Source organism: Nothoprocta perdicaria, unplaced genomic scaffold, assembly GCF_003342845.1.
Source record: "Nothoprocta perdicaria isolate Ctin4 unplaced genomic scaffold, notPer1 scaffold_43, whole genome shotgun sequence".
Classification (NCBI taxonomy): Eukaryota; Metazoa; Chordata; class Aves; order Tinamiformes; family Tinamidae; genus Nothoprocta; species Nothoprocta perdicaria.
Genome location: NW_020455677.1, coordinates 2,379,830 through 2,399,433, shown reverse-complemented (window position 1 = coordinate 2,399,433; position 19,604 = coordinate 2,379,830). Strand labels below are relative to the sequence as shown.

At 38.4% G+C, this 19,604-nt stretch overlaps 1 protein-coding gene across 1 annotated transcript in view; it reads left to right on the top strand.

Moving 5' to 3' along the window:
- The first annotated feature begins 1,121 nt into the window (after window positions 1-1,121).
- Window positions 1,122-19,604, top strand: part of LRPPRC (leucine rich pentatricopeptide repeat containing) — a 77,541-nt gene continuing 59,058 nt past the window's right edge. Inside the window, exons 1-11 of the mRNA XM_026046232.1 lie at window positions 1,122-1,207; window positions 7,100-7,302; window positions 10,507-10,629; window positions 11,343-11,464; window positions 11,552-11,610; window positions 12,316-12,402; window positions 12,917-13,043; window positions 13,983-14,127; window positions 14,932-15,074; window positions 15,403-15,508; window positions 15,588-15,695. Of these exons, the coding sequence (XP_025902017.1) occupies window positions 1,122-1,207; window positions 7,100-7,302; window positions 10,507-10,629; window positions 11,343-11,464; window positions 11,552-11,610; window positions 12,316-12,402; window positions 12,917-13,043; window positions 13,983-14,127; window positions 14,932-15,074; window positions 15,403-15,508; window positions 15,588-15,695 (1,309 nt within the window). The remainder of the gene's footprint in view (window positions 1,208-7,099; window positions 7,303-10,506; window positions 10,630-11,342; window positions 11,465-11,551; window positions 11,611-12,315; window positions 12,403-12,916; window positions 13,044-13,982; window positions 14,128-14,931; window positions 15,075-15,402; window positions 15,509-15,587; window positions 15,696-19,604) is intronic.

Below are 19,604 nucleotides of genomic sequence, written 5' to 3'. Positions count from 1 at the left end.
AATTTTATAGTTACAGAGTTGTAGTGTAAGAAGTCTAAGTTCTTCCTCCCAGGCACCACAACCTGTTTTTCCCGTGAGGAGGACAAGCAGGGGATGACATTTTAAAAGGTCTTCAGCTCTGCTCCTTAACAAGAAAGCCTGAGCAGTGCCTGTCACCACTGCACTGTGAGGACCGAGTGCTACCAGTGACTTTCACAGCCAAACTGGGCAAGCATAACTTTCTTAAAGCACCACGTGGAAATCAATTAACAGATAAATTTGGACAGATCTCTTTTTATTAAAGACAAGAATAAGGGTTTTTTTTATTTGTACATTTACCTGTCAAAAGCTACATACATATATAAAACATATACACAGAGCAGATCGTGAGTCAGAGATTACGGTGTCTGAAATAACACACTCAAGGACAGCAGCTCTACAATCCTACACCTGGGGGTCCCCAGGGAACCATCCCCTTCTCCMGGCACGAGCCCAACGCGGCGCAGGCAGCCGAGCCGCCTCAGCTGCGCGCCGCCGGGCGCCAACCGTCCCGGCCCCGCCACAGGCAGAGGGCGACGCGCACCCAACGGCCGCGCCCAACGGCCCAAGGGCCACGGCCACGCCCACCCCCCGCCGCAGCGACCCGCGCCACAGGCGTCACCGCCCCCCCCCCAGCACACCCCACGTGACTTCCGGAGCGGGACGAGCCAGGGGGCGCTCACCCAGCCCCTCGGGGCCAACGGCTGCCTAAGGCGGAAGTTCCCCCGTACAAACAGCGCCCTGCAAAGTCCCCCGCTCGCTCGCTCGCCCGTGCCGCCCCCGCTCCCCGCCGTCCCCGCGCCGGGAGTCCCGGGCTCCGCTTCCCGCCGCGGGCGCCTGTGTATGGCGCCACTCCGGGCCGCTTTCCCGTCGACCCGCGCTCGGCGTGACGGGCTACAGCGCGCGCCCCGCGCGGGACGTTCCACCCGCGCCGCAGGGGGGAGATTGCGAAGAGCGCCCGGGCCAYCAGCGGCCGCTCTCTGAGCGCGCCCCGTGCGCCGCCCCCGCGCGCATGGTTCCCTCCGGTCACGTGGGCGGGCGGAGGGCGCGCATGCGCGGTGGCGCTGGCGCGCGGCTCACGTGTTGCTGCGCGCGCGGCGGTCATGGCGGCGCTGCTGAGGTGCGCGGGGCGCCTGCGGGCGCTGTGCCCGCGCCCCCTGCCCCCCGCGCGCGCCCCCGCGCCCGCCAGGTGAGACCCGGCGCCCGCGCGCCCGGCCGCGGCGGCCGTTGGGGCCGTTGGGCCGTCGGGCCGTCCCCTCCCGTCGGCTCCCTCGGAGCGGGGCCCTGCGCGGCCTCTCGCCCCCTGTGCGCAGGGTGATGTCGGGGGGCAGGAGCGGGGAGCGCAGCGGCTGCCGCGGCGCCGCGGGCGGGCGGAGCGGCCCGGCCCGGCCCGGCCCTGCCGCCCCTTTGACCCGTGTGGAAACTGCCCGCGCGCTTCCCTTCGCCCTGAAGGTCAAGGGAGGAGCGCGCTCCCAGGGGCTGTAGTTAGAGTTGGGACAGGCTCGGGGTGCGGRGAGGGCTCTGCAGGAAGCTCGAAGCTCTGCTGCTTAGGAAGAGTGCATTTGTTCCGTCAAACTAGTCATTRAAGTAGAAAGCAGCGGGAAAGTGTGGAGTGATGATATCACGTGTGTTTCTCCATGGTTCTGCAGGGCCTGAGGAGTCCTACAGGACCTAGTGTGACTGCACCAAAGCGTTGCAGCGTCGTCTTTTCAGTTTGGGGAGAGCTGAGCTTTCTCTCTAGTGGTGGTTGAATGCACCTTTAGCATACGGAGAGTCTTTATTTTTGTCTTGAGCCTTTACTTCTTGTATGTGCAAGTGCATAAAGGCTAAACCCTGAATATCTATCACAACCTGGGCTTCTGATACATTTTTTTTTTAGCTTTTTTTTTTGTCTACAGATTTTTCTAAAACATGATGATCCTTTTAGGTAGGTTGTTTTTTCCTGCAATTACTTTTGTCAGAGATCTTTTTCCTTGTAAAGTTAAGTATATCAAAGGTTTTGAATCATATTTACTTTTCACTTTATATAGCTAGGATGCTGTTAGAGCTATATGAGGACTTGTGCAAATTTCCTTTTAATGTTCTCAAGCAAGCACCTGCATAAGAGAAGGTTTGTTTTCTGATCATGATCCKTGATGAGGTTAGATTTTAATTTCCAACATGTTGTATTGTCTATAAAATTGAGAATGCTTTAGCTTACGTTTATGGAAAATGATTTACTATAGTTATATTTACACTTATTAATTAAAATGATGTAAATTTAAAGCAGATAATTATAATTTGTAAATTACAGCTGTGTAGTTAAAGAAGAGTTTAGGTTCTTTTYCTCCAAGGCTATGAACATTTCCTTAATTTCTTTCAGTATTAGTAAAAAGAGCAAGTCTAGGTAGGTAGGAAAGGGATATGGTGTTTTTACTGCATGGTGCTGTCACATTACAAAATATTCTGGTAGCAGCTGTCRATTTGTGTTAGATATGAAGCAAAAGAGCACAGATAGCTGAGAATCCCAGAATTTGTTCACTGTACCCACATCCATCTTCATTCACTCATCTTACAGTTAAAATAGGAATAAAACTTGCTCAGTGCCAAAGGGTCAGCATGTAGGCATTGGGTCAACTTCAGCAACCAAGCTTGAAATTCATCTTGGTAAAAAGGTCGTATTGTTGACTTTTTTGCATAAGATATAATAATCTAGGATATCTTATTACCTTGAGGTTCCAGAAGCATCCTTATTACCATCACCAAAAGGTAGAGTATGCAAAAGATGATTGGACCACCTGTTACACCTGCAAAGTTCTAGAAATGCTCAGGACATGTTGCTYATCTGCTCAGAGCCAATACAATATTCAGTGGGTGGAAAGGCAGCTGCGAAGGTGAATAAGGTTTTAAGTTATGCTCAAGTCTTAGACTCAAGTAAGTACTTTGAAGTGCATCTGCAACTGTCATAGGGAAAAAAATGGTCTTAGATTTTAGATTTTCTTCTCTCTTGCCCTCTCCTGGACAGCAGTTCCTGCCTCGTTGAATAACAAAAGGAAACTTAAGCATGACATCCCATAGCCATCCAAAGTGGATTTCAAATAGTTCAGGTTCGACATAGGGTTAAGAGACTACCATAGCCTAAGTATAAACTGTACTTCTGCTTTACAGTTTTAAAACAGCGTATGTGTTGACAACAGTCCAAATCCTAACATTGGTAGGTATTTACAATGGTGCAGGAACAGATCAATTCAAATCCCAAGCRGGTGCCTGTTGCAAAACCTGAACATTAGGGTGTGAGGTGGGCAAATGCTCGGGTGTCTTGAAACTCAGTCTGTCCTATGAAATGTGGTTACTTGTTTATCCATGATATTAAACTGTTGGGCAGGATCCAGGCATACACTGTCTTTAGAATGGATAGCTACAAATAACTTTTTCTGTTGCTGCTAGTTTTGGTTTGTGTGTGTTYTAGAGCAGCAATGTAAGATATTTGGTCATTTTTTAAAAGTTAAGAGGAGCAACTGAAGTTTCATAGAGGCACATCAGAGTCTTTGGTATGGCTAAGCAGTTATGCAAAACATCAAAACAGTAATTGCATCATTGCTGCTGTGAACTAGTGAGACCTTATAGCCTGCAGCCAGATTGTTTGTGTAGATGGTAAAATCACCTTAAGGTGGTTGACTTTCTTCTTAGATCTTTCTTAGATGAGCGTTGGTTCCCTGGATGTTTCTCTGCAACTTTTTCTGTACTGTTTTGCCTGACGCTGGAAAGCAAGAGAGCTGCAGGAGAACGGGGAGAAGTGAGAGTGCATGCCATGACTGCAGGACCRCTTTGGGACCTGTGGATAAGAGTTTGGATTAAGGGATAGATTGATACCAGGTGTGAAGGTGGGGGGCGGAATTAAAKTGATGTTGGATGTACAAACAGAATGCAACATTTAACTGCTCTTGTCAAGATATTTTTTTCCCAGCAATTGCCAGTCTCAACAGTTAACTTTCCTTTTGTGACTGAGCCAAGCTTGAGCACAACAGGACAGAAAGGATGGGCTGGCTTAAGGTAGTTTCCCTGCAAGGAGTGCTGCAGCTCTGGGTCGATGGAATAGTTTGTGGGAATTTCCCTCCTTTCATTTTGTACATAGTTAACCTAAGCTGCTTCAGAAAATAGTTGAAAACAGTGCRTGGGTAGCCACCTTCACTGGGATGGTGAGGACCATTTTATAGCAAAAAACACAGACCAAATCTAAGGCACCTTTTCCATTTCATATGTCTAYGTCTAGTATTAAATGCCATGAAATATGCACTGAGCTGTACTAAAAGCTTTTCATACCTTGCACTYGGAATAAACCGGATGTGTCATGACAAACCAATACAACAAACTTCAGATCTGCAACAACATACTTTAGCTCTGCAATGATTTCTGCATTAGGAAATACTCTYTGGAACTTTCTTTATAGAAAGTTCACAAAATGAAAGGATACTTAAATTTGTGATAGTAGCTGACAGTTGAGAGTGCTATAACAAGCCATGTGTGTCCATAGAAGATTTGGAATTAAGGTCTGCCTGTCTTTGAGGGGCTTTAATTTATGTTCTCCAGGTCTCAGGGGTTGATATTACAATTGGACTATGGAGCATAAAATACGCTGAGCAGGAAGATCAAGTTAACTCCTTGTAGGCAAGTCTCTCCTATATTTCTGGCCTTGATGCCACTTCTTAATTCTGACATTCTCACCTCTGTGTTTGGATATTGATTTTCATAATTGCAGAGAAAAGAGCATCTCCTCTAAAATGGCAAAATGCTCTATAGTGAAAACTGCTCCTTCTGCAAGATTTGCATCATAATCTTTGTTCTCTCTAATTCGGAGGAGATACCTGCAGGTGAAATTGAGTGCCATATGCCACACTTTCTGAAAGGTCCTTGTAAAGTCTGTTGGTGAATTGTAGCATGTTTCTACAGGACAGGGAGTATGTTGAGATAAGGAGAATACTTTGTTAAAGAATCTAGTTCTATATCTGTGAATTTGATTTGAGCCATGGGAAGTCCTGTGTTAAAAACACATGATTTGTGGTTGTTTGTGTGATGCAAGTTATATAAATTATCAGCAAATAAGTTGCTTCTGGTTGCTCATTGTCATACACAGGAACCTGTCAGAAGTGGATGGAAGTTCAAAATTAAATGCTTAGTTGTTTTATAATAGCAAAATGCTAAAAGTGATCTGCATTAAACTCAGAAGAGCCATTTAGTAAAACTAATATTGGTAATACTGGAGAAACTTATTGTCATAATAAAATTCCTTGACCTCCTATGACCTTCTGACCAAAGTAAAAGGTCTCTAAATAGAGACTTTTCTTGAAAGTCACCTTTGTTACTAAGTTGAGGGTTTTGTACWTTGGAATTACAAAAGTATAGTGGGTTAACCTTTCCTGTGTGGGCAGGACCTACATTTTAGATCCTCATGAATGTAGAGAGAAAGCTGAGAATCAGAAGGCTACTTTTTATCCTGCAGTTGTAGGAGAGAGTTCACTTTGTAGTGAAAGACCAATGCAGTTGGCTTTAGCCTTAATCTGTCCTTTTGAGCTTCTTTCTGTGCGGGTACAAAGGAACACAGTTTTGACCRACAGTGAAGAGAAATGACACAGTTCAGGAAAGAATCAGATGGTAATGAAATAGATCTGAAGTTTGTTGTGTGTCTTGTGGTTGCCAGGGGCATTTCACATGGATGAGACCTTAAAATGCAGTTTAAGGATAATAACCAAAGTAAATACCTATCGCAGCATTTGGAGTAGTACTCCAGCACTTCATGTTATGTAGCATTGCATCTGATTTTGAAGAATGTCAATTAAAATAATTGGRRAAAAAAAAGTATTTACATTGTGAGGATATCTAATTTATCCTGTAGTACTGTGGTAAGATCAGCCATTTTAAGGTCATGCCTGTTTGATTTTTTTCCTAGTCTTAATTATAATCTTCCAAACAAGAAAGTTCCGATTTGACCAAGTATCTTGTTCCAATATTTCATGCATCATTCAGTTACTTCCACCAACTGTAATCTCTTACTTAACTCTTCCATGTTGTTCTGCTTTYAGCCACATATTCCTTAGTTCTTTCTCTGGGCCATCCTGGTGTTTGCTGGCCATGAGGAGATGATTGCCTTCTCTAACCTGATGGCACAGGAGCTGTGTTGCTGCTTTGGCTTTTCCTCTGCACCACGCCGTGGCACACGGGCGCCRATGTCTGTGTCTGCCAGGCGATGTTCATGGGAGCCTGCAGCACGTGCTGCCCGGCTCTGGGCTGCCCCCGCGCTCTCCCTCCACCAGCCCCTCTGCACAAGGTCTCCCCACGGCTGGGGAARGCACCCAGCAGCGGTGAGAAGCTGCAGGCACCTGGGTACTGGTGCCTGCCCTCCTCTCCTCTGGCTGTGCAGCCAACAAAACGTGCAGCTGGTACCCTGTGGGGCTTGTGGAGCCTCCGTGGTGGGAGGGGGTGTGAAATCTGCTCACACTTCTGTGAGTGTGGAGCCCTTAGAAACTTAGATACAGAGCTCTGGACTAGAAAGATGGTGAGGAGGGAATTTTAGGAACTGCTGAATCTTAACTTCATTGTCCAGTATTTGCTACCTTCTTTGTATGGAAATGGATTGTCTTAGTTTATGCGCATACACCTGAGACTTCAAGAAGTGCATGTACACTTTTTGAAAATGATACTTTGTCCTGCACAGGCTCTCATCTTTCTAGTATACACAAATACCATGTTTTTTATTCTTAGGTGCTAACTTCTTTTGTTCTTTTTTTTGTAAAGCAAACTCCTGTTTTGCTAGAATAAAGAACGCCTCATTACATTTGTAGTTGTYGTACTTTATTTTTAACTTTACTTCTCACTGTGAGCAGATATATATGACTATATCCATCTTTTTAGGTAGAAAGACTAACAGTGAGATGAATCGCCTTCATGTGTTTAGATCAACGCRGAGTGTTTTTGAGAAACTGGTTGTTTAGGAACAAGAAATGGAAGAGGATTTTTTTTGAATGTTTAAGTGTATCTGGGGTAGTTGCAAAATGATTCAAAGAAGTGTAAGCTCTGTGTCTCTGCTTTGTTTTTATTTAAGCAGAAATCCAGTGTGCCTCGCAAGATTCCTTACAGTTGCACCTCAACAGGTGGGAAGAGTTAAAGAAGAACCAAATTCAGAAATTCAGAGCAGACGGGCATGGCAGTTTGACTGGGCATTAAATAAATTGGATACCTCTGTCAGAAAAACTGGCCGCATCCCTAAAACACTCCTATTAAAAATCTTCCATGAAATATGCAGGGCAGGTAAGCTGCTTTTAATTCAAACACATTCATTAAAGCCAAAAGAATAAAAAGATTTTAGTTTATATTAATATTGTCTTTTAGATGTTCTTTAACCTAGTGCATGCATTGGTGACCAGACTTTAAATGTTTTAGAGAAGTTATTGACTTGCTTTGTATGGATTTTTATGCTAAAACTTACACTTCTTGCTGAATATTAACTTTCATATGTTGCATACAGCCTGTACTGTGAACTCATCAGGGATCTCTATTTTATACAGCCTATTTTAAAAATGTAAGTTATTGTAAGCTTGTATATGCTGCTGTGGTGCTGTCCTTAAGGTATCACTTGTTTTTAAAACAGAGCTCCATAGGGGAACGTGGAGCTGATACCAAGTTCCCAGATGCTCAGATAGTTGTGGATATTTAGCATCTTTTTTTTTTTTTTTTGATAGAAAGATAATAAATAGCTGAAGCATTGTTCATTCTGGAAGATTCAATACTCCTTTGACAAAAAATATCCAGAATAATCTTTTATAAACTGTACTGCAGTTGATGATGATATTTGGTACTGGTTAGGTCAAAAGACGAGAYGGTGGCAATAGTTGATAAATGGGAGTTTTGACATTAGTAATTTTTGATAGTATACTGAGAATTGAGTGTCTGTTATTTTGTTTTAATTAAAAGCTTGGAGTACTTCTCTGGACAGTATTATATATTGGMTTATATAGCTGGATTTAAGCTTTTACAGTTTAGTGTTTAAAAGCCGAGTCTTTAATTCTTGGTCTCTTTCTGTTGAGCTGCTTTAGTTTTGACTTTTTGCTTGTGATCTCTTTTCTGATTCTGACTGCTTTTTAGACTATAATTTGTGAGTGTGGGTAGGCAAAGGTTTTATGTCTCTGTGCTTACCTTCAAAACACAATTCTTTGTGATCTGTGATTAGTTACACAGTTTTTAGGGACTCATTCTAGCAAAGAGATAATTACTCATAGTGATTTCATTTGGCCAAGTAAGTGTATTTCAAGCCAGAGGGTTTTTTTAGGCTAAAAAAAAAAAAGTGTAACATTTCTCAAAGGATTTAAGTAGGTTGCCATTTGAATAAATGACTAATATTTCCATTTTAAAATCTCACTCATTTATATTTCTAATAGCAACATTAGAAATTAACTAAGCAAAAGTGTGGGAGGTTGCGGTTGATTTCTGAAAAGGGTTTGTGTGTGTTTATAACCGTCTTCAGCTTCTAGTACAGTAAAAMAAATGGTGATTGATGCAGCTGTCTTGTGCTCTGCATTCCCGTACTGTTATTCCTGACATTTTTTTCCTTATTCTTTTGACTTTCAACATATGCAGTCGTTAGTGAAAATATTATCAAATATTTGTCTAATTTTAAGCCTTGTATAACTTTCTGCCGCTGAGCAGATTTTTTGGGGGTGATTTTTCTGCTTTCAAACAATTTTTGTTTTATTTTGCCTTTATTTTGTAATCATATAAGTCCTTCCATAATGCTGTATAATTAATTGCAAATTAAGCTACTGTGGCACCCTCTGCAATATGTAAATTTTCAGTTGCAGTTATCAGCAGCTGGAGATGCCTTTCTTGGCAGCAGCTTCTGTCTCTGTGTTGGGCTCTGTGCAGCTTTGGTGTGGTGGTGTGGCAGTTTGAAATCACTTGCCAAACATTTCTAATGGTGTGGACTGGAAGTCCTTTGGGAAGTCATTCAAGGCTCAGCATCTCTGGCAGCCCCGCTGTGCTTTGCCTCTGGAGCAGGAGGGCTGCCCAAGGCTGACAGCCAGCTTTAAGGTAATTTTTGGAGTCCCTGGTTGGACTGGCCCTGTGAAATTGGAGCAAGTTGACYTTTCTTTAGATTCTCTCCCTATTCTTTAGGCAAAAGTTGTCTCGTTTATTTGAACTTGCCTGTTGGTGGAAGCTAGAATAGCTGCTGATAGTGGAAACTTGTGCTGAACCTCTCTGAGTAGCAGTTCTGCAGCAGAGTGATACTGGTGTTAAGCACTGTGCAGTTTCAGAAATTGGTCYAAAGGTTATATATCTTTTCCAATAAATCTTTATAGATCTTAGATTGGGAAATTTTGAGTTCTAGACCATCTGAGTATAAGATTTGCTGTGCTGCTTTTTTGAATTTCTCCTCATCTCACCTCAGTGCTCTACTAAATGTTGTATTTTGTCCAGAATCATTTTCAGCATATAGCAGTGTCATTGCTTAATCTTTACAGTAATATTTTTGAATTTCAAATAAGATCCTTCTATATAGGAAAAGTGTATGTATCTCAATATGTCTSAAATTTTATTTTTTTCTACTAATTTTAAACGTGTACTGTATGAAGAAATTCAGACATGAACTTTTTCCTTTCATCTTTTACGTCAGTTCCTAATAATAGTCAAGTTTTCATTCTAAAAGAAGCGTTCAGATATTCATACTGTTGTACAGTTCATCCTGTTTGCCAGTAGACTTGCTTTTTAGCTTTAGACTTGAATGGTCTCACCTCRTGAACAAAAACTGGAGGTTAACAGCAGTTTCAGCAATAGCGGAATAATATAATGGCAGGTTGAATAGGCTGCAAGCTTAGCAGGGCTATAGGACTGCTTCTTTTGGAGTGAATTTTAAGCTTATGGAATTTAAAGCTTATTTAGGGGTCTGCCTTAACCCTCTTGAAAAACCAAGGCCTTTGTCAGGAAGCATCCTGCCTGTTCTAGGTGTAATCCTGATCTGACATCAGCACCGCCAGAAGTCGCTGTGTACATGCGAGTTCAGTATGGGGTGGTGCAAATTTGGCTCCTTTGAAAAGGCTGCTGCTGTGGCTCTTCTGTTGTGTGGTTCTTTTTGGCTGGAAATAAAAACAGAAACCAATTTACTACMCAAGAGCTACAAAAAGAATTAAAAAAAAAAAAGAAAAATGAATTTAGGTACATCATTCAAAAGGATGAGTGCCCAGAAGTGTATGTGATTACTTGCAGAAGTTACCATAGGAACCTAAAAGCCCTAAATTTAGGCAGTAATATTCCATAAAGATATTTTAAATAATTGGTGTAATATTACCTTTGACTAAACCGTAGAGGCAAAATGCATGTATTTTAATCATTTAAAAATATAGTTCCCAGTGGTATTTATATCTGACAGACTTGTTCCATCTATGTATGTATGTGTTTATTTAGGTGACTCTTTCTGGTTAACCTTAGATCTTTTAACAAAACTATTTATTTTTACTGCAGGATCCCCAGGGAGTAACCAGGCCTTGCTTCTGTTGCGAAGTTGTGGTGCTCTGTTACCAGAGGTGGTGTCATCTGAGAGAACAGAGCTTGCCCATATGATATGGGACAAAATGAAGGCGCTGGGTAGGACTCCTTCTTACTCCCTCACGAAGGAGCAGCCACATGCTTTAGTACTGCAGCTTGCTCTCTTGGTAGCACAGGACTGAAGGCAGTTTAATGGTGTTTAAATGTTAGGTTATCATGGTAAATATTCATTAACAACTGAATATTAGGTTTTGTCACTGCAATGAGAAATCTGTTTCTTATTCTGGGAGCTATACTGACATCTAGGGGTGTTTATTAACAATTTCCACCCCGCTTTTTCTCCCTCCTCAATGCTTAATCAGCCTCCTGCTTGCTTTTGATTATTGTGAGAACATATTTCATTTCTCAATTAGATCTTGACCACTTGCCATGGTATYTGCTGACCTGAGTATTCCTAGTGCTGCTGACTTTTATTAGATGATGATTTTTATTTCACATTAGTCATTTATCTATAAATGCGTCACAGAAGAATTGCTTCTTGAGCTTAATGTTGCTAAATCTGCAAAAGAAGTGGCAGACTTCAGAATGGAGTGTATGCAAGYAAAAATATTCCTGTGCTCTTGATATGTAGTCTTTTAAAAGCAAATGTGCATTGTTTAGTGTTGCAAAGGTGAATAAAAGAAAGCAACCTGATCCTACATAAAGTTGGAACAAAATAAAATTGATATGAAATTAACTAGCTGGAATAGCTATAAATCAGATATATAGTTTGAGAGTCTACACGCGTTTGATTGTCTGAAATATTTCTTTAGGTACTGTGTATGATACAAGCCATTACAATGCTTTACTTAAAGTCTACCTTCAGAATGAGCATAAGTTCTCTCCAACCGAATTTTTGGCCAGAATGGAAGAAGCAAATGTGCAGCCCAATCGAGTAGGTAGCCTCTGATGATACCATCTTTCCTAACAGCAGTATCSTTTCCTGGATAGAAATCATTAACCTCCTCTTTATTTTCTGCAGGTTACTTACCAGAGGTTGATTGCTGCTTATTGYAATGAGGGTGACATTGAAGGAGCCAGGTATTCCTTTGCAGTTATGTGTAAATACATTAAGAAATCTGTTTGGCAGATTTCCTGACATTCATGTTCAAATTTGTGTTCAGGTGATCCTTTCAAGTATTTCATGAGCAAAGCAGAGGGGATTAAGTATATTTTAATCAAACGTTGAATAGTAGTTTTTTAGATCTAATTGAAGCCTACCCAAACAAAATAAAAATGTGTGGACCAATCCATTTAAATCCAATTGTCTCRTAAGTTACTCTGAAAATAAGTTGTTCTGTCATTCTCAGGGCCAGTGAAAAAATATGARTCTATGAAACATGAAATGTTTAAAAAATGACTATTGGGAAAGACAAATATTTATTTGAGGACAGAGTAGACTAAGCATTTTTTTCTTATTGTTGTTACACAGATTGCCAGGATAGACGCATAATTTTAGCTCTATTAATTTTAGAACAGTTTCCTTTTAAGGTAAAGCAGTGTGATTGCTGAGCATTGAAAAATAAAGATAAATCCTCATGTCTGTGTATATTAAGTGAGAAATATAATTCATCATAAAAATGAAATAGTATTATGAGCATGTTATACAACATCCTAAAATACAATTGCTTCATGAAATAATTACCTGCACCTGTTTGATGCAGTASTTGTCCAGCAGCACAGAAATTACTCACGACTTTATCTTTTCAAATAATAAAAATTCTCATCATCATATTTTTTTTTCAGTAAGATTCTTGGATATATGAAGAATAAAGATCTCCCAATCACTGAGGCGGTATTCAGTAGCCTTGTGAAAGGTCATGCAAGAGCAGGGTAATGTCAATACAGTTTTCTTTGTTTTTATTTTCTGCAATATATATTGATATTGAACAGAAAACTTAAAAGCTGCAAAACTGGGAGTAATGTAATGGTTTTGAAAAATAATGTATAAAACGTATATATGCATTTTGTGACTTTGAAAAATAATATATGAAAGACATGCATTTTGAGGCAAAACAAATATTTAAGAAAAGTAGAGAATTCTTGTATTCAAAAAGATTGAATTTCAAGATAATTGTATTTTTATACAATTTAAAAATATTGTATTTTAGTATTGACATTTTTTTCGATTGCTGAAGTAAGCATTTTAAATAATAGGATAAACAAAATATTTGCACTGTTACCTTTATTTAATTAAAATAGGTTTGTTTATGCTTGTTATATTCTTAAAACTGGTTTTGTTAATTTTGTTCTATTTATTTCATTATGAATTAAATGAGGAAATATGCAAGTTGCAATAAATACCATGGTTAAATTGATTGAGATTCTTTCTTTTCAATGCTTTTAGAGATATGAAGAGTGCAGAAAATATCCTGTCAGTCATGAGGGTGGCTGGTGTTGAGCCTGGCCCAGACACCTATTTATCATTGCTGAACGTATATGCTGAAAAGGGTGATGCTGACAGCATCAAAAAGGTATTTTGAAGTTTGAGTTTAAATATATTTGGGGTTGTATTTTATTCAGTTTTAACTCTGGAATACATTTCATCTGTGGGGGATTAGTAGTATATTTTAGAACACGTTTGCTCACAGTAGCAAATTTTTTTTTTTATTTGTGTCTGAGTAGTTGTTTAACTAAAACCACTTTTTTTTTACTCTATTTAAAAACAGATAGTTTTCTTTTGGTAGCTGCCTTTTACTCTTTGAAGTTATGGTGAATGGTGTTCACTAGTGAGTTGTTCAAGAGACAAACTGTATGATGGATGTATAAAGTTAAATGTACCTGCTCCCTTCAATGCCATTGAATCTGTTCCATTTGAAATATTCAAAAACTGATTTTTTTGTAGGAGTTACAGAACAAACATAGAAGCGAATTTAGGTGTTCACAAAGCTTATGGAGGATAATGCTGCTTTGGAGGCTGGCTTGCTGAGTACTCATCTGCAAAGCAGGMCTTTGTTTAGTTAAAGTTTTGGCAAGGAAACAGTAGAGAAAATTGTTTTGAATTTAATGAGCAATATAAAATGGAAGGATCAACTCAGAAGATTGTGGGAAACGATGTATTTCTGTGGCTCACAAATTAAGCAAATCTTCCTCAACCACCCTCCTTCCAGGCAAAAAGAAAAAGTTTGACTAATTGCGATCTTTTTCATAGAAATTTTTTGGAAATTATACGTCTAATATATTCACATAAAATTAGAGATATTGGTTATCACTTTATTAGTCCTTTTTCCTTTTAAAATTTAGAGATATTTAAGACTCTTTCCATGATTGGTTTGCTCTTCACCATCTTCTTTGTGTCTAAAGCCAGTGAAAAGAAAAAAAAAAAAACCAACTTGTGAACATTTTTCTTTTAACATATCAGGTTTTCGGTCAGCATAAAGCTTATTAAAGTTAACACTTATTCTCACTTCCAGACTCTAGAAGAGGTTGAGAAGACAGAAGGGTATCTTATGGATAGGGTTTTGATGCAGGTTATTTTAAGCCTTGCCAAGGCTGGATATCCTCAGTATATCGAAGACATTAAAGAGCGTATCAAATTTGAAAGAGATTTAATTCCAGGTATGTTGCCAAGGTTTTCCATGGAAATACTACTAATRGGTTTAGAGAGCATGCACTTTCAGTTCATAGCTACAGTAAGTAATATTTCCAAAAACAGTTGCTTTTTATTGGATATTTAAAGTAACTTTTTTATTTTTGCTTTTTATTAAGTAATTTAAAGTAACATTTTTTATCTTTGCTTTTTATTGAAYATTTAAAGTAATTTTTTTATCTTATCTATGAAGTCATTAGTTCTGCATTTTTATAGACTTTTTAAAATATTAAAAAMCACTCTTAATTTGAATACAAAATTAATGGATCATTTTTTCCCTATAAAATTTGTGAAATCTTTACACGAAAGTTGTGAAATTTGAGTCCTTTCTGCAGGTAACAGTAGCAGAACTTCTGTTAGAACAGCTGTTCATGAATTTAACAGAAAAGTAGATTGTAAATACTGAATATAACTTTAAAGTAAAAGTCAGTTTTTGATCCTAGTGTGTTTAGTCAGTTTGATAAGTGTTGAAAATCTTCACCTCATTTTTCCCCTCTTTTAACATGTTTAGAAATGCTTCTCCTATCTCATACCTTTCTATGCTACAGTGTGATGCTTGTACAAATTTTGGCATGACGTTTTTAGTGGCAGAAGTGAATTCCATTGAAAACATAATACTGAAAAAGGTAGTCTTAAATTTGATTATGATTATTGATTATTTGACTGATATAAAAGTATGTCAATGATAGTTTTAAAATGTATTTGCTTTCTTTAGTGGCTCAATGCTAGAATAGTTAATCACACTTTATTTTTTTCTGATTTCCTGTTTCTAGATGTAATGAACCTGTGTTTGACTTTGATAACTCAAGGCTTCGAAGATATAAGTTTCCGTATTTTGAAGTCTCTTCATCATTTATCACGTGATAATCTGGACCAGGGTAGCTTCTTCTTACAACACTGTGTAAATAAAGATATGGTATGCATCACAGTAATTCTTATGTCTTAAGTATACTTATAGCAGTATATTTATTAGTTAAGTAGTAGTAGCTATTTATATTTATTTATCATGTAATATGACTCTGAAGACTAAAAGCAGTAGATACGTAGTTAATAAAAGCAGATTGGTTTTAATATTTCATATCAACTGTACATAATAAGATTAAATTWACAAGAGTATATCTTTGGTGTCCATTAATGTTTGCCATGCATAATATCCATTTTTTAACACTCGAAGAATCTGACATTCCTAAAACAAACAAAAAAATTGAAAAGTATATTAAAATAATTTTTCAAATTCTTTGCAGCCTATAAGCAAGCTGAAACATTACTGTAACGAGTTAAAAGAAGCAAAAATGCACTCAGCACCTTTACCATTTATTTTGCGTTGTGCTTTGGAGACCAAGAGAGCAGGTACTCTGCTTATTTAGTTATTTAACACATTTGTTTGATGTGCTTGGTCACTGTTTAATTATTTTATCAATGTTTTTAGATATGGCCATTGACGTGATGAAGATCATGAAAGAGGAAGGCCTTCCAGTCAGACCTCACTATTCCTGGCCACTGCTTGTTGCATACCACAAAGAGAAGAATCTTCAAGGTTAGCCCTCAGATATGTGTGCAGGTTGCTCTTACTGCCTTCCAGTTGCTCTTTATCCTGTACAGGATTTACTCTTGACAAAATTGAAGTTTGAGAGAAGCATTTGAAATTAAGGTTATGTTACAACAACTTTTTTGAAGTGCAGAATTATATATATGTATGCATTTTATATATATATATATATATATATATATATACACACACACACACACATACATATTTTTAAACCAGCTTCTTATATCTCCCCTCATAAGTCAAATGTGAATTTAGTTAAAAGAATGAAAACTGCAGGAGAACTTTACGTTGCTCAGTCTGTGAGCCTGACCTGACAGCCTACTGATTGAAGGACAGAAATGCTCAATCTTTAGGATTCTTAAGTAGGCTTAAGCATTTAACATACTTTCCCTGTTACACATGGGGCTGTCTACGGGATATGAATAAGAATTGAACAAATATTAAATTTTAGAGTACAGTATCTAGTTCTTTGGTTTGCGTTATTGGTAATTCAGAAAGAATGGTATCGTAAAAAGATGCTTTTAACAGAAGTACTTCCCCCTTGGGGAAACAAAAAACTGTCTTTTTCATCTTATCTCACAGTATAATGTGCTTTAGAATGAGATGCAGAGTTGTTAGTGTGACATTGGGTGACAAACAAAATGCACAAACAAAAAAAAAAGTGCTTTTAGCAGACTCTTCATATCGCAATTTTATCTTAAATATACAGTCATATTCCAGTTTGGAAGAAATGCTGAAACAAGTATTCCCTAATTGTTTCTGGCTATAAAAATGTCTCAAGCCTTTTCAAAAAGCCTTTGTGAAAACAATATTCAGGTTTTTATTAACTCCTTAGGCTCTGTTTCTGCTAGAGCGCTTCCCAAGTTGATCTTCTCCGAGGTTTTCAGAATCTCCAAAGTTCAATGATCTTTTCTAACACTGTAGAAACATAGTTTCAGTTGTGTCACATTTGTAACTAATGTTTATCTCCACTTGAAAAACATTGTAGCCAAAAGTAAGTGAATGGAAATGTTTCATAATTTTTGTATACGTAGACACTGCCTACTAAAATGCTTCTTGTTACTACAAGTAGCACTTCACCTTTGTAACACTAGCATTGGAAATGTTGGAAGTATTAATAGTTTTAGCCTTAGGTCCCAAGACTAAAGGTATATCTGCTTGTTGAGGAAAACCTACGCTTCAGATCTCTTGATTTTTGGAGAAGAAAGAGGTTGACTCCTTGGTGAGTGTGGACTCTTGCTATAGAAACCAGCTGTGCTTTGGCTAACAGTTTCTGCTCACAGCCATGTAAGAAATTTGGGAAGAAAACTAGCAAAGAAGCCCTTAGCCGCTTTAGCTTTCTTTACCATATTCTAAGAAAGCATTTCTTTTCCTATCTACCAAAGGAAAGGATTCTACCAAAGGAATTCTGCATCAGATGCAGAATTTTCTGTATGGCTGTATGTAAGTATTGTGGATTTGCAAGTATGTTTTTGTGACCTGGTACTTAGTCTTTCAGTCTGAATTTTCAAGTGTGAAAGTTAGTGGTACCTATACCTAGAAAGATCAGTAAACTTGCAGCTCTTAAAACAGAGGAGAGAAGCTTTCTGTGTGCTTTGTTCTGTAGTGAAAAATCAGTTTAATTGCTTTGCCGTGTTCTTAACCATGCGTAAGCTCCCTTGCATTCATTTTTTAAAATTGAACAAATAATAAAATTAATAAAATGAGATCCACTGTCTAAAAATACAAGTAATGCATCTGAAGGAAAGTAAATGGGAAAAAAAATCCTGGAATGATTTAATAGAAATAATAAAGAGTTATGCAGTAATGAGAACCTAAAAGTGACAGTAGAAAATCTATTAGAAAATGGTGCTTTAGAGCAGTAAAAAAATTGTAGTATAGATAGACACTGTATCATGTCTCCTAACAAAAAGGAGGTGATAATTGCTTTTTCCCCTAAGTATTCCCTTACTTAGGGGAAAAGTGTGCTTAGGTATAGGGACGCCTGAATGTGGTCGGGGGAAACTTGGGGTAAAACCTAAATTGCTGAACAGCTGATATTACATAAATAATGAGCTAAATAATCATTATGGGACTATAAAAAATATATAAGACAATAAAAATATATATAGGACAATAAAAATATATAGGCAACTACCTATCCAGAGCTGAGAGGAAAAATGCCTGAWTCAATAATTGTAATGTGGCCCAAGTCATTGTATAACTAGTAGCAATGCTAATTACATTAGGGAAGCTGACGCTGGATATCTAAGAAAACTATTGAACTTYTGTATCTTGCAGTTGAGTCAGAAAGAAAAGCAATAAAGTGGAAGSTAGGACACATAAAACAAAGCAAGGCAGTTGCTTAAGTGTGCCATGGAGAACTCTGCCTCTGCGAGACAGTGACGGCTGTTTTCTGTCACTTAGTGCAAGGAAATAATTTTAGATAGGGTGTGCTTTAATGTATCTCTGTGCTAAATAAGTGGATAGCACTTATTATATGCACCAGATATTATATAGCACCAAATAAATGATGTTAACCCCTTCAAGCATTTTCTAGAAGTCTAGAAGATCAGTATGTGGTAGATCTGAAAAGGTTGTTGGCGCTGGGATTCATCTTGTTTCAGATTATACAGTGCAACCAAGGAGGGCTGTTAGCTAAGCAGAAGTTCCTGACTTATGTTGGCAGTAAGACATAGTGTAATCACCCTCCATATAATCACTTTACTTGTTTTTAGAGGAAGTTGTACAAAATCAGAGGKTTTTTTTCCATTTATATATTCCAGTAAATTGTTGTAGTTATATGCTCAAGGCTCCATTAGTGACTGTTGATTCAATTTTTACTTTACCCCTTGTTGGACAAAAAGATGAATAAAAGTGTGCAAGTCCRTTGAGGGGAGGAAGGATAGTGAATTCCCCAAATAATCACTTGAAATATTGCTTTGTAGAAAGAGTTTCAGCAAATAAGCTTTCTGAGGACATCTGAAATTAACAGTACTGCAAAAATAGTTGTGATACTGTGCTGTCATCTTCAGTGTAATCTCACTTTTCCTACTGGAGATATTTTCAATACACAGAAGCACAAAATCAATATGTTGGGGCCTTTGCACATGTTGAGCTGTATTTTACTGCGTTAGAAATTCCACCTGTTCTTGTGGCATCAGTTGAGGAAGAAGATAGTACTTGCTGTGGAAAAACAGGAATTACAGTGGACTGAGCTACAAGCCTCAATTTTCACCCTTGAGAGGCAGCAGGTTTCTCAGATCATCTTGTAATTCGTTGCTTCCGTATTTCTTCTTGGATATACTGATTTGAAGCAGGAAGGTTACTTTCTGCCTGTTTCTTTTGGGGTGTTTTGTGCTGTTTCTAGTGAGGACAAAAAGGAGGACAGAAATATTTGTCTTATGGTCCCTCCTTCAGTCGTCTTTTCACTCAGTTACTTGATTTTGGGTACCCAGGTCCTGCAGTCCTTACATATCTCAACCCAAAATAGCAGAAAACAGTTCTTGGTCAAGAAGGGAAGATAAGTCATATGGGTGTATTGAAGATAAAATCTCTGTAGAGTTTCTGAGCATTTTCTGCAATGAGGGAATATACTAAAACTTTGATGTGGATGCTGCATTTTATTACTTTACTAATATTTTTGGTTTTTTCACTCCAAAGACAGAAAAATACTAGAATTATATATAACTCCAGGATATAGACAAATTTAAATATTGTTTTTAAAAAGTTCAAATTGAGGCAGACTTTTTGAGTGAGCTATCAGATAGACTAGAGACACCAATTCTTAGTAAAAGAACAAAGAATTACATCTCTCTGCAGAGGAGAGAAAAGAGAGAGAATTACTAATTCTTTATTGAAGAATTCTTTATTTGTTATCTCCTTGTTCCTGTTAGGTGGTACGATTGCAATTGT